This window comes from Crocodylus siamensis, chromosome 6 (assembly GCF_052110815.1).
Source record: "Crocodylus siamensis isolate JL-2025a chromosome 6, ASM5211081v1, whole genome shotgun sequence".
NCBI lineage: Eukaryota > Metazoa > Chordata > Crocodylia > Crocodylidae > Crocodylus > Crocodylus siamensis.
The window spans coordinates 71,256,946-71,270,813 of record NC_143400.1 but is presented as its reverse complement, the minus strand read 5'-3'; the positions used below and the strand labels follow the sequence as shown (position 1 = coordinate 71,270,813).

At 40.2% G+C, this 13,868-nt stretch overlaps 1 protein-coding gene across 8 annotated transcripts in view; it reads right to left on the bottom strand.

Annotated features, from left to right (window-relative positions):
• MED12L (mediator complex subunit 12L) overlaps positions 1-13,868 on the bottom strand; it is a 315,648-nt gene that overhangs the window by 53,225 nt on the left and 248,555 nt on the right. For 7 of the 8 annotated variants that reach the window (XM_090055417.1, XM_090055416.1, XM_090055409.1 and 4 more), the window contains exons 26-34: positions 10,553-10,752; positions 9,739-9,927; positions 9,212-9,286; positions 8,897-9,087; positions 8,435-8,596; positions 5,088-5,199; positions 4,275-4,364; positions 960-1,069; positions 304-439 (exon numbers count right to left, since the gene is read on the bottom strand). In XM_090055417.1, coding sequence (XP_089911543.1) covers positions 304-439; positions 960-1,069; positions 4,275-4,364; positions 5,088-5,199; positions 8,435-8,596; positions 8,897-9,087; positions 9,212-9,286; positions 9,739-9,927; positions 10,553-10,752 — 1,265 coding nt within the window. The remainder of the gene's footprint in view (positions 1-303; positions 440-959; positions 1,070-4,274; positions 4,365-5,087; positions 5,200-8,434; positions 8,597-8,896; positions 9,088-9,211; positions 9,287-9,738; positions 9,928-10,552; positions 10,753-13,868) is intronic. The other variant, XM_090055414.1, reaches the window with a different exon arrangement.

The following is a 13,868-nucleotide window of genomic DNA, read 5'->3' as shown; positions in this document are numbered from 1 at the left end:
GACATAAGTGAAATACTAATCTGAGAAATCTCCAACATAACTAAAAGGGACACAGAACTTGTTTTTGAAATATCCAATTTCGGAACCATTACAAATGAATATGCAAAACTCTATACTCTGTCCAGCCCGTATTCCCATTCTTTTAAACTCTCTTCTCCTTCCCACTATTGCTACTGCTGCTTTATTGACTCCCCCCCCCTTTTTTTTTTTTTTAAATCAGAGAAAACTGAAAACAACCTTGATTTAAGAATTAAGAGATGCAATTCAGGAGTGCACAAGTTAAAATCACAGGTCCAAACTTACTTTCAACTTTTTCACTAAATTCATGTATGCTCTTTTGTTCTCTTCAGACCCACCCTGGGATGCAGTTGATAGATCAGAAGCTAAGGTTCCATTGATCAGAACACCGAGCATATCAAGCACCGTTGTGAATAATTCACTACAAGGGGAAAAAGATAAGTTTGAGGTTGCTTTTTGAGGAGCAATAGTGATACTTCTAGTTAATTACATATTTATCACATAGCATGAGTATCAGAAGTTCACAAGAATCAGATTATAGCAAAGACTATAAATGTGTTCAAACATGTTTATGGGACCAGATTTTTCAAGCACATTTTATGAACATACAAATCCAACAGACATGACGTACACCTGCAGATGAGTGACAAAATCAGTATATAGTCATATCTACGTATCTCTGAGCCACATTATATAGTGACATCATGTAAATTGTTATTAGCTATTTTGGACACTGATTTAGGGAAGCACCTAAGTATGAGCTTAAGCACATGCCTGTTCAGAAAATATTTAAGGAGAGAGCTTAATACTTGCTTAGTTGCTTTCTTGAACAGAGTGCTTCACCAAGTTATGGTCCTGATTAGTAAAAAGAGCATAAATATGAAATATATATCCAAATCATTGCAGACATAATACGTTATTTATAAGTGTTACAGACATACTTGTTGGTTTGCATATCAACAGTTCCTGAAGTAATTATCTGAAGAAGCAGAAGGGCCCAGTCAGTAGTCCATTGTGTATTTCTCTGCACAGTGTCAAACATTCCACCCACCTAAATGTTGCAAATGAATTATAAAAAAGTGCATTAAAAATATGTAATTGTTAAGTTCAATACTGTCCAGGTTGTAATAACAGTTTCCAGTTTAAAACTTGAAGCAACACCCACCATAGTCCTTGAAAAGACTCTCAGACTTCTAACGCATTGAATTAAATCATTGCAGATGTGTCACTTTTCTTTACGTCCAAACTTAAGATAAAATATTTAATGTTGCTATTGTGCAATAATAGAAAATATGAAAAAGAAGCCATTACTAAGCGTCCATTCAGCTGATGACAGCTACTCAAAATTAGATTGTCATGGCTGCAACAGGCTCTAACTTTTGTTCATCAGTGTAACAGAAATGCTCCAGAATCTAGGGCACAATTGCTGTTTTGGGACATTTTTTTGGTCTGTCCAACTCCTTTTCCAAAGCTTAGATGGTGCAAACAGCAGAAATGATCTAGCAAGTGCCCCTGATGGAACTTCTCACAGTGTAGGTCTCACAAAGCTGAACAGAGAAAGTATGTTTTCCTGTTTTATGACAATTCCTATATGGATGACCTTGACATTTACTTGGTTTTTTTTTATTGGTCCATTTCATTTCAAACCAGGAGCAGCTCATAAACACTGTGATGCTGGAATGGATGGAACATGGAGGGGCCCCCGGATGCTCGGCGACAAACCCGGAAGTGGACCAGAAGTACTTCCGGTCCACTCCTGGCTCCGCCAGGGAGCCCCCCACCCGGCTCAGCAATCAGCTGCAGGGGGACACCAGGTGCACCCCCAACCCAGGGGGCACCAGTTGCTGAGCTGTGGGAGCATGGGGGGTCCCTCCTGCACGCTTCCCAGCAGACTTGGAAGTGGACTGGAAGTGCTTCTGGTCCACTTCCAAGTCTGCTGCCAAGTGCACTAGGGAGTGTACCTGTGGGCTGTTCCATCTGCCCCAGTATCACAGCATTCATGAACCACCTGCTACCTAGAGGTATATAGAAAAAACATTTAATGTCTATGTCTGAATCTCTGAATCTCCAAATCTCTCCAAATCGATTTGGATAGATTAAAGTATCTCCTGATTCGATTTGGCCACCAAATAGGGCCGAATGGCCGAATCTCCACTGAATCGGATCAGCAACTGAAGCTTTGCACAGCCCGTTTTCAACCTTTTTTCACTTCCAACCCCCTAAAAAATTTCAAATGGAGGTGCAGACCCTTCTGAATTGTATGTATGGGTATTCATATAGTTTTGATTCATCATAGCCATCTTTCACAAACTCCTTGGGTCCACAGACCACAGGGTGAAAACTACTGCACTAAATCGTCATCATTACTGGTACTCGTTCCTCCTCCAGACTCAGACGTCTCCCTAGTCCTAAGAACCTGCTTCTGTGCTGCATAAAACAAACAGAAAACCCCAGATATATAGCTTCTGAAGACTTAAGACAAAAACTGGTACAAATCTTGGATACATAACCCTTAGGCTTAACTCGGAAAGCAAACAGATTATTCCCTCAATTTAGCAAGCAGATTAGCATAGTAGAAAAAACCAGGAACTCCAACCAGACACCAAGGCCCCAGTATACTAAGCTAATCTGCATCATCACAGAACCTCACAAGAGAGGTGAGAGAGTCTTTAACAGCTAAGACCTGCCTGCCCAGAGGAATTTTCCATCTATTGACTCCTCTGTGAAATCCTATGAAATGTGAACTTTCATTTCTATCCATGAGAACTTTTACAATCTTTTCTCCAATGCATGATAAAGGGATTTTGTGCTAGAAAGCTTGTAATTAAAGATTTTTTTTGGTAAAAATCTTGTTGGTTTAATAAAAGATATCACCTCTACCATGAGCCCAGATTGCTTTTTCCTCTAAACCAATATGGCTACAATCTGGATACCTAAGCCATGTTTCAAGCACATTACAAAGATTGTCCCCCATCCCAAAAGGATTGCAAGCTGCATAAATAAAAGAAAACAGAAAGAAACAAGGAAGTGCAAAAAAATAAAACTATTCAGGTTAGTTTGAAAAGCAGTAATCCTAACACATCGGCTATCTACGAACATTCTCAAAATTATGGTGGAGGAAAACCAGCTAATTTTTGGTACGAGTCTTTATTTGTCGCTTCACTCAGTATGTAGACACAATTTAATCATGAAAACTAAATGTTTAAAAGATCCTGGACTCCACAGTTGTTTTCCTGCTCTGCAGACTTCTCAGAATCCAGAATTTTTACCCTGTTTACCCTAGGAAGATACTTCAGTATTTCTACAGGCCAATCCTCCAAAAAACTGTCTTCATTTTATTTTGAAATTTTTATTCTTTCATTCAAGTGTGTTGCCAAGCAGCATCAACCAGACAATCCAGATGCTTTCATTTGCAAACAGACTATTCATATTTAGCACCAGTTGTTGTCACTTCTGCTTGCAACTTCCTTGTTTCTAAAATAAGGAAGAGATCCGTAGGTTTGCACAATAAGTCCAGTACACAACTAACCACGCATTGCCAACATCCATAACATGTGCGCTACTGGTTTCAATGAAAGCAGACCTGTAGATAGTAAGGTTTAACAGTACTCTTCCTTCAGCTGAAATATGATACCTGTCCACATCCAAGTGCTCTCTTATTATGGGGTTGCTGCATTTTGGAGTTACGTATCGCTTTCAGCAATCAGCTGCTCTTCTGAGCTAAATATTTATTGGAAGTTGTATTAAAATTAAACAAAACAGCTGCTCCAAGTCCTGCTTTTGGATAAACTTTTACGTTAGAAATCCCGTGGTTGAAATTGTCAAAGCTGAGTAGCAGATTTAACCAAACAGCTGCCAATGACAAGTGAACTTTGAAAATCTCAGCTGTAATGAGTGCCTGGTTCTGAGTAATCCTCTATGATTTATTATTAACATATGCTGGGCTGTTTGTGAGTATGGATGATGGCTTTCAACTTCCAGGAAAAAATGGCACATTTGTAATAAGCTTTAATGATACTGCAGGGAGAGGAGGAAAGGCAAGAAGACAGGAAAAAGAGAAAGGGATGAACCTGTTAGATATGGATTTTGCAGTGGAAGCTGCTCAGATAAACACATGGAAGAAGCATTGAAGGCTCTTGAATATCCTCTCTCTTTTGCCTCATACAATCAACTCCAAAGTCATTTTTAACAATGGCTGTTTTCAAGCTTAGGTAATATAAAAGCAGGGAAAAAATGTATAAACACATTTTTCTTACCAAATTAAGACGCAGCTGTAAGGCTTCATGCATCATCTGCCTAGCTTTAACATCATCCTGATATCGTTCTTCCCTCCAGTTACTTAAGATCTAAGAATAACAGTTTGATTAAAAGTCATGTTTCCCTCTTTAAAAGTAAAATATTTCTGATCATTTCTGGATAAATTATTATATTTAAAGAGCCATGAAAAGTCTCATTTTTCATCTTCATGCCTCTGCCAAGTTTGAGTTTGATCATTTATTTACCAATTTAATTTACTTAATCCTACCAAAGAACTGGAATCAATACAGTATTTTTTCCACTTCAATGCTTTTGTGCTGTTCTATCAAAAAGATAAAGGAGGGTTTTTTAATGCATCTGCTAAAAGAATCCTTTCCTTCAAATACTATAGCAAATTATTCACCAAGAGCTAAATACACAGTTCTTTGACTGTGGTTGCCGCTCCTTTGTTCCACTCCACTGAACAGTCTAATGTCAACAAGGTTGGAATGTTGGAATTCAGGGTAAGTCAGAATACAGTCGGAAAAAGGAGAAGGGGCCAGGTGGCAACAGTAGAAATGGAAGGAAATGAAATAAGGATGGGGAACATAGAACTGGATTGTACCTGGGATGGGCAAGAATATGGAAGAAAATTATTGTTATTAATTTGTACTGAAGTAGCACATGAAAACTGATTGTTCTCTGGTGGATTTCAGAAAAAAATTGCTATGTTGATCCACTAGCATTCCCTCAGTTTGGCAGTACCTGGTGTATATGAAATTGATGGCAACAAAAAACAATGAAGTGGCCTCAGTGTTGTACGTATGTTTTACCTGATTAACTTGGTTTTGCAGTGATGTTAGAAGCCCTTCCCGTTGTTCATCCTGTCCCTTAAGGCACGTAAGTACCAAAGAAAGGAAAGGTTGCTGACTCAACAGAGACATGCTTTGAAAGAGACAAATGCAGATTGAATTAGCGATGTTATTTTGATACTTCCCGTCTCCACTGCCTTCCTTCCTTTTGTCTAATTTCCACTAGAAATACTGCTGCTCTCAGGCCTCCTTGAATTCCTGAACAAGAAATATACATTAAGTGGACAGAATAGAGAATGTAACCATAAATGGATAAAACCTGAAGTCTTTACTTACAGTCTCAGGTTATGAACAGCCATAACTGTTTAGCCATTTAGTCAATGAAGAATTCATAATGTGCAGCACTTTGTTAAAAGATACATACACCTTATGCAGCATGGGGGAAAAAAAGTGTTTTTTAATTGATGACAATTTTAACTGAAATCCTAATGAAGACAAGGCATTCAAGAGTTCCAATCCATGCTACTGGGACAAACGAAATACCAGGCTCTCCCCATATAATATGGACTGAAACTACAAATGTTTTGTTTTCTCTAAGATTAGTTAACATTAAAAAAAAGGGTTTGTTGGGTTTTTTTGGAGGGCTAGTAAAGACAAGTTGCAATAAGAACTCATTACAGGAGACATGTTCTGTGCAGGATGTGGTCAATTGATAAAACTTTGAGAGATAAATTTACAAGTATCTGACACGCAAAGGAGTAAAATAAATGTTAACCAAGGCTTTGGTTAACGAAAGCTTTGCTGTAAGGTAACAGCCTATTCAGGAAATTATATTAATAGTGCATTTGCTTCATAGCACTCACTGAAAACTCTGCACAACACTCAGCACTATGACACAAATACACACATATCTAGTATCTCTAGTAAAAGCATACATTTCAACAGGATTTTTTTAATTTGGCATTTAACTCTTCATCTTTAAATTTAGGGGATTCTAAGAGCTGGCAAAATCCCAAAGCCATGTAAAATTCACAATGCAGAAAATCCCTTCTTCTGAAAACCAAAGTTATTCTGGTTTTTCCAGATTTGTGATTTTAGGAGCAGCACTATGAAGACCCTTTTTATTCTTTTTAGTGATGCACTGACACACTGGCACCAAAATAAGGAAAATTCACAACAGCAGCAATTTTTTTGACTGATATGGCCGATAATATTGCTGATAAACGCCAGTGTGTGCACACAGCCACAGCACAGCATGCAGGTGGCCAGGAGTGCAGCCCCACAGCATGAAGAGCAGCCAGGTCCGGTTGGTAAGTCTGTTGTGATAAAAGGGACATGTGGGGGAAGGGGCAGATTGAGGCCCTCTGTGGTGAGGGAGGGAGTGGGACTGGGGCAGGGGCAGGTGCTGTACACCTGGGGCGGGGCATGGGATGGAGCTGTAAGCAGCTCATCTGTGGGGCATGAGGAGTGGTGGCTCACACCACTGCACACACCTCAGGAAGGCATGGGAGGCATGTGCCGTTGGATCCATGCAAGGGTGGGCTACCGCTGTGGGCTGGGGCGAGGGTGGCACTGAGCTCTTCTTGGTAGGAGGCTGGGCTGGGCTGCACTCAGGGCAGGCAGTGGTAGTGTTGTGGGGGAGACTGGGAACTGCAGCCACTCCAGAATTCACCATAGCCTCTCCATAGCTCCCCTTCCCGGAGCCACCAACGCCCATCCCAAGAGCAGCCCTGGCCTGGCCCCCACACTGGGGCCCAGTGCTGCCCCCAGCCCCAGCCCACAGCAGCACCCTCACCCCACGCAGATCTGGGGACACATGCCCCCTATACCCTCCTGGGGTGCACATGCTCCCCAAACAAGCCATTTGTGGCTCTGTCCCATACCCTGCCCCAGCTGTACAGCACCTACCCCTACCCCAGCCCCATTCCCTCCCTCACAGAGGGGGCCTCGATCAGCCCCTGCCACACTCCTTCCCTCCCCCCTTCCCCTTCCCCCACAATAGCAGTCAGACCTGGCCGGCTGCATATCAGCAATCAGACTGGTATTGGCCAATAGGGCTCGTTAAAAATCAGCCATCGATATCAGCCCAAAAAATCTCCATTGGTGCACCCCTAATTCTTTTAATAAACTTTCATTAAGAAAGTTTCTCAGTTGACAAGTCAAAAGATTAGTGCTGTAAGAACTACTGTTGCTATCAAGCGGAATCTGAAACCAAGCTGTAATCCCTTCCCCACCCAACTTCTTATGCCCTCCCTTCCCTTCACTAGTAAGAAAGGTTCTCCAGATAAGCATTTTTCTGATGATTATGTGAATGGCATACAAGGTAAAATTGAAAGGAGTTCATTCCTCTTCCATAGTGCCATTGATTCTGCTGAGCTAACATGAGTAAAACTTGTTTTTAATCAAACATCCAAATAAAAAAGGTAAATCTGTTGGGTTATAGCTTCTTCTTAAATACTTCTAGTTCTGCCTGTATGTGGAAGGAACTTCATAATCCCTGAGTTTGGACAAGATGGTTATTGAAAAAGAAGAAGGTTATATTTTTCAAACTAGGGAACTCTTATGGGAAGAAAGACTCTGTTATCAAAGAGTGGGTTTGATGAGCCAAAGTAGAATCTTTTTACTAAGACAGAAGATTGGCAAGTGGTAGCAAATTACTTAAACTAAGAGCTGGGGAAAATGGAAAAGTTCTGAGATGCATTTCTATTAATCAACACCAACTGCTAAGGATGTCAGTACATATTTATCTCTCTATTCAATTAAAGATAGGCAAAAAAAATTATAGCTGAATTGGAATGGGAACTAGCTTGAGAACAGGGAACTTCTTCCTGGAACAGCTACGTAAGAGGAGTGGTTAATTATGTGAAAATAAAGAGCCTTACGATTTACAGTATTTTATGTAATTCCTATATTAACGGCAAGGAAGTAAAAGGGAACAGTTCAGATATTGGAATAAGTTTATTAGTTATTCTTAGGCAAAAAATGGCAAGTTAATTAAAGTCACACCTACATGGGTACTTTACCAGGATACAGTCTGATGCAACATTTTCATAGTAATTCATAATGACGTAAGTACTTTCTGCTAGCGCAAGGTGAGAGAGGGCAGATCTGATTCTGTGCACTGGATATTTATCCATTTTAAATCCCATTATTATTAAAAAATTTAATTAGCAGAATACTGAACGTCTAACAGAAGATGAGCTAAAACAGTAAAATTGCACATCTGTTTCTCAGAATTTGCTTAAATACAATGCAAACAGGTTCTGAACCATATCTAGTCTGGGGAGTTGCAATATGAAGACCTGACCAATGAGTTCTGACAACTCTAAAAAGTCTCCCTGGCACAATTCTACTTTCAACCTTCTTACCTCTTTTGCTTCTGTCTGTCTCTTTCCTTTTTTGAGGATGATCCCAAATGCTGACCTTTTTCTAGCTCTTCTCCAGCTGCTTTCAACACTCTACCTTGAACTGAGGTAGGTAGTTTTGCAATCAGGGGAGCCACCAACCATACTCCTCGACGTTCAGAAGAACTAAAATCGGAACAAACTTATTTAGTTGAAAACAGTCCATCTAAGCTTGACACCATTATCTGCTATTTTAAAGACTGAATTGATACACTAATGGCATAGATTTTCTGCAATAGATGGCATGGGCTAAAAATTATGATTATGGGATAACAATAATATTTATTAAGCAAAACTGTATAGCAGGAACTTTCAGGAAATTAATTTTCCTTACTGTTCCTAGTTCAAACACAAAAAGCCTATGCATGCTATGCATAATTAACCATCATATTGCTTAAGGTAATTAAAAAGGTGACAGAAAAATACCTTAAGAATGTCTTTTTACCATTCTGTCTTGTATTACTTGTGTCAGCATTTCCAACAGAGTTTGGATTGAAGAGGCCTATACCAGAGTTAGAAGAGTTATTGTTTAGATCAGCGGATTGCTGAAACACTTCTATTGTCGCCTTTGCAATATTATCCAACAAGCTGTTCATTTCAGCCACAGACCCAGAACCCTACAGTAAAACATAAGTAAACTAGGATATTCATGGTATGTTTGTTCATAAGCTAGGTTAAAATGTACATACTTCATTTAATTAAATATTTATATAAGTATATTTTTAAAAAGCAAATACTCACAGGCTCTTTCATGCACTGTTTGATCATCAGCTGTAGTTCCAACCAAGACTGCCTGAGAGTCCATTGATCTAAGTTCTAGGTGAAATCAATAAATGGAAAAATGGTTGTGTCAAGTGTTTGCAGTAATGCTTTTAAAATATGCAAATTGTTAATTGGGTAGGCTGGACAGGCAAACATTTGAAGAACATTTGAAGATTATCACAGTATTGCTGTGGAATAAGTCCTTGGAACATGAAATATTCCTGAAGACAATGGGATGGGGGTGAGGCAGGAATCTTTGGGTACAAAACTGCCCTTCTTAGGTCTGGGAAATAAGTTTTTAGCCACCACGAAGCTTCTTGCCCAGAAGGAACAAAAAGGGCAAGGCCCATTAGCACAGGATGGGCATGCTCTGTCCTCTTCTGTAAACTCTATAGCTTGAACTCGTTTTTTTAATTCTACTTCTTCCTTTACCCCTTGCATCACTTGGGGAGTAGAGGGGGAGAAAAGTGGAATGACAGAAGTGGAACTGTTTTACATTGTAGTACCTGAAGTATGCGCTTGATGTGTTGCCTTTGAGGATTGTCACCCTCTGTGCATTCTTTAATCCCATGAGGATAACAGATAAGTTGCAGTAGTTTTTGTGCTTGCTTGTTTGAGAGAACAGGGTCAAGTATAAGATCTTTGTCTGTACATAACCTCTCAGGTTCTTTTAAGCAGTGTTCTCCCACCCATTCCTGTAAGCAATCAAACAGTTGGCCTCATAATGCAACAATCAGCAGAACGTTAATTTTTTAACAAATGCAAGGCAAACAAAAAATTATCCATATGTAAATGGACATAAAGGGAAAATTAGTTATGCACATAAAGTTTCATCTTTTTCTTTAATTTATAATGCTCAAAAGGATGACATTATCTGTTTTTCTAAGATTAATTTCCTAAAAACTCTAAAACCAGCTCAATAATTTATGATGCTGCCAAAAGATGTCCACACTTATTAGAAGCACCTTCAACCACACAATTTGTGGAGCAGCACTGGAACTTCCAAGGCAAGGTCTATTATTTCAGTATCAGAAGGGCTAGGTGATAAATTCATGTGGGGAAACCATTCCCCAGAGTGCAGGGATCCACCAATGATGACAGGCTGAATTTATCCTCTATCTATAGGATTCCTCCTGACATTTTTTTTTCCTTTCTAAGTCATCTCTGCTCCAAGATAAAGAATACAACAGAAAATTCCTTCAAATGCTCTGGTACATCCTCAAAACACTCTTTTGCATTTAATCAACAACATCCATCAGATTTTTGCCAAAAAGAAACGTGGTCTATTAAGAAAGCTAGAAGCATAATTTTACAAATTACCTGCTGACAAATAGTTCTTAGTACATATCTAGCATATTCACTTAGACTAGCAGTTTCGACTGAAATAGCTTTTCCACATGATGTCAATGTGTGGGAGGCACCCCAAATTTCATCATCATCAAGGTCATCTAATAAACCTCTCATACTGAAGTCTTCATTCTTCAAGGAGTTGATACTGCTGCTGCCAATTTCAGCATCACCTGTACAGCAGAAACAGAGGTGTAGAATATGAGTACCTTATAGAAATCTTGATGCTTCTAGTTAGAGCATTCACTATTTGGAGAAATACCCTAGCTGAGCAACAATTCACGAATGAGATCTGTGTACAATCAAGCTAGTACAGGAGCAGTGGACACAATGGCTTCCAGAAAATTACATTCTTTGAAAACAGTATTTTACAATTATTTTAAAAGTATCTTGCAAACTGGTCAAATATAAAATGAAAACATACTCCTCCCCAGTAAAAGGCATGTGTGTATGGAACTCTTTTAGCTGTAAAGATAAGGAAAATTTGAGTTACTCACCATTCTAGGTGTCCCTTTTCCAAGTCTTCTCTCTTACTCTGACTTATTAACTCTCCATAGATCAAGAGACAAGTTTTGACTTGTGGTCCCCTTAGCCCACCTTACTATGAACTTCTTGACAAGAGAGATTTATTTCCCTGGGAATGGAAAAGGGCAATGCATGCTGAGGGAGCCCTGTTAGAAAGGGCAAACATTGAATATCCCATCCTTTCTGCAAATCATCAGCACAACTGCATTAACTTGACTGTTTAGTCAGAAGGAAAAGGGACAGAGAAAATGTGGATGTTTCAGATAGGAAGCCGAGAAAATATTTTCATAATGACTTATATAGAAATGTGAACTAATTTGAAAATCTGAATGAAGGAAGTCACCTTGAAAGATCAGATTCTTAATTATGGGAAATACTGGATGTAATTTCAAAGCCCTTGTAGAACCTGCCTATGCTGTGCATCATCCATGAGAAAGGTGTGCATCTCTATGACAATTTTAAGTGGGATTCTAGAATTTTGAATACTTCTTTGCAGAACTTAACTGACTCACTACTTCACAGGTCACCACCAACAATGAACATTGAACAGAAGTATATAGAACTGACCCACTTACAATGCACATGAACAAATATGCTATAAACCAGTCTCACCGAGTCTATCTCTATTTTAAATTGTCATTCAGTAACATGTCCATCTCTGTCTCATCTTCCATGGTTAAGAGTGTCTTGTTTACGTGGTCTCCGCCATTTAACGTTTTTTTCCCTTTTTTAAGGGAACTATTTTATTTTGTGACTACGCCTAGGAACAGAAGTTATACATAAACTGGTTTAAGTGATCAGAAACTGGTTTAACCTGTAATGAAACAGAAGTTCAGTGCACATAAACCAGTTTCAAAATGGCCAAAATTGATTTAAGATAAACCTGGTTGAATGTAGTATCAAACTTAACTGAGTTGGGTCAAACCAGTTTATGGAACTTCCATCCTAAACCCCTTCCCAGTTCAAGTTAAATCATAGTCCTCAACCATCCCAGCATTTTGCAGCCCTGGGCAGGGCTAGGCTGGACCCAGAGAGCAGGCCTGGCACTGCCTCTCTGCTCCCTAGCTGGAGCAGTGAGGCTGGCTAAGAAGAGGTGGAGAGGAAGGCAAGCCTGGCTGGGGATGCAGCCCAGTCTGCAAGAGGGAGAAGGGGAAACTGCCCACCCCCCAAGGTAAATGCTGGCTGGGGTCTGGTTAAACACCCCTTCCCCTGCTTAAACTTACTGCTGGCTGTGACTGTGGACTACAAATCCGAGAGGCACCTGGAAGCAGGAAAAGGAATTAATGAGCAACCCTGCAGAGTGCTGTTGTTGGGGGCAGCAGGAAGTGGAAGTGAACACAGAGCCAGAAAGCTATGGTCTACCGCTACTCCCCCCACCCAGCTTCTAGCCTGAGCCACTGCAGGCATGTGGCTGTATTTCCCGAATCAAAGATAAATGTATGTTCACTTTTGTTTCAATTTAATCTGTGCAGTTTAGACTAACCTGCAAAGCCTGACTTAATTCAGCCTTGAGCTTTTTGACTGTCTGTACCGAGCCTATAGGGTTAGGGACAGAAGTTACACATAAACAGTCTAAGTGATCAGAAACTGGTTTAAACATGTAACAGAACAGAAGCTCAATACAAATAAACCTGTTTCAAAATGGCTAAAACTGGTTTAAGATAAACCTGGTTGAATGTAGTATCAGACTTAACTGATTTGGGTCAAACCGGTTTATGAAAATTCTGTCCCAGACCCCTTCCTGGTTCAAGTTAACTCACAGTCCCCAAGCATCCCAGTATTTTGCAGCCCTGGCCTGGGCTGTGCTGTCTGCTCTAGCACAGAAAGGTCAGAGGGTGGGTGAGAAAGGCAGGGACTAACCCCTCCCCCTCCCCCCACAACCCATGACAAACCCCTATTGGGTTCTGGGGTCAGGGAGGGGGGTTAAATCCCTCTTCTGCCGAGTACAGAGCTGTCTTGCCCTGCTAAATTTACTGCTGACTGTGACTGGACTACAAATCCCAGAGGTACCTGAGAGCAACCCTGTAGAGTCCTGCAGCTGTAATTCTGGACTGCAAATCTCAGAGACCTCAGGGGCAGCAGGAAGAGGAAGTGAACACACAGCCTAATCTGGCTACATGTCAGACAGCCGTGCTTAGCACCCCCTGGCTTCTGGCCTGAGCCACTGCAGACATGTGGCTGCATTTCCTCAATTAACAGGGAATGTCTATCAAGTTGTTTCTCAGTTTAATCTCTGCATTTTAGACTAACCTACAAAAACTGACTTAATTTAGCCTCAAGCTTTTTGACTGTCTGTACTTAGCCTAATAGGATACTTATCCTAGTATCTTCTACCATTGTTTCCAACTGTGCAATAACTCCAGTATGCATAACAACAAGATTGCTAATATAGAAACGCCTCTAGGCTGCTACTGGTATTTTTCTTACCAGGTCACCTACATTTATTAACAACAGATCCATTCAATGCAGTGCTTAAGATGACAGTGGCTGCTGTCAGTCTGCCTGGTATCATACATAGGAGGCAGCAAACTTTGGAAATTTTAAGAAAAATGTTCCACTATCTAGACAGTTCATTTCACTCGACGAAATGCTCATAGTTTGTATTACTTTTGCCATCAACCAGCCCATTCTGTGGATAAACTGGGCAATTGTCCAAGATAACAAAATTGCAGTGGTGCTATTTGTAGATCTGATTAGTGATTATCAGATGGTGAGCTGTCAGTGAAGATAGTTATATAAAAATGTAGGGGAAAGGATGGTGAAA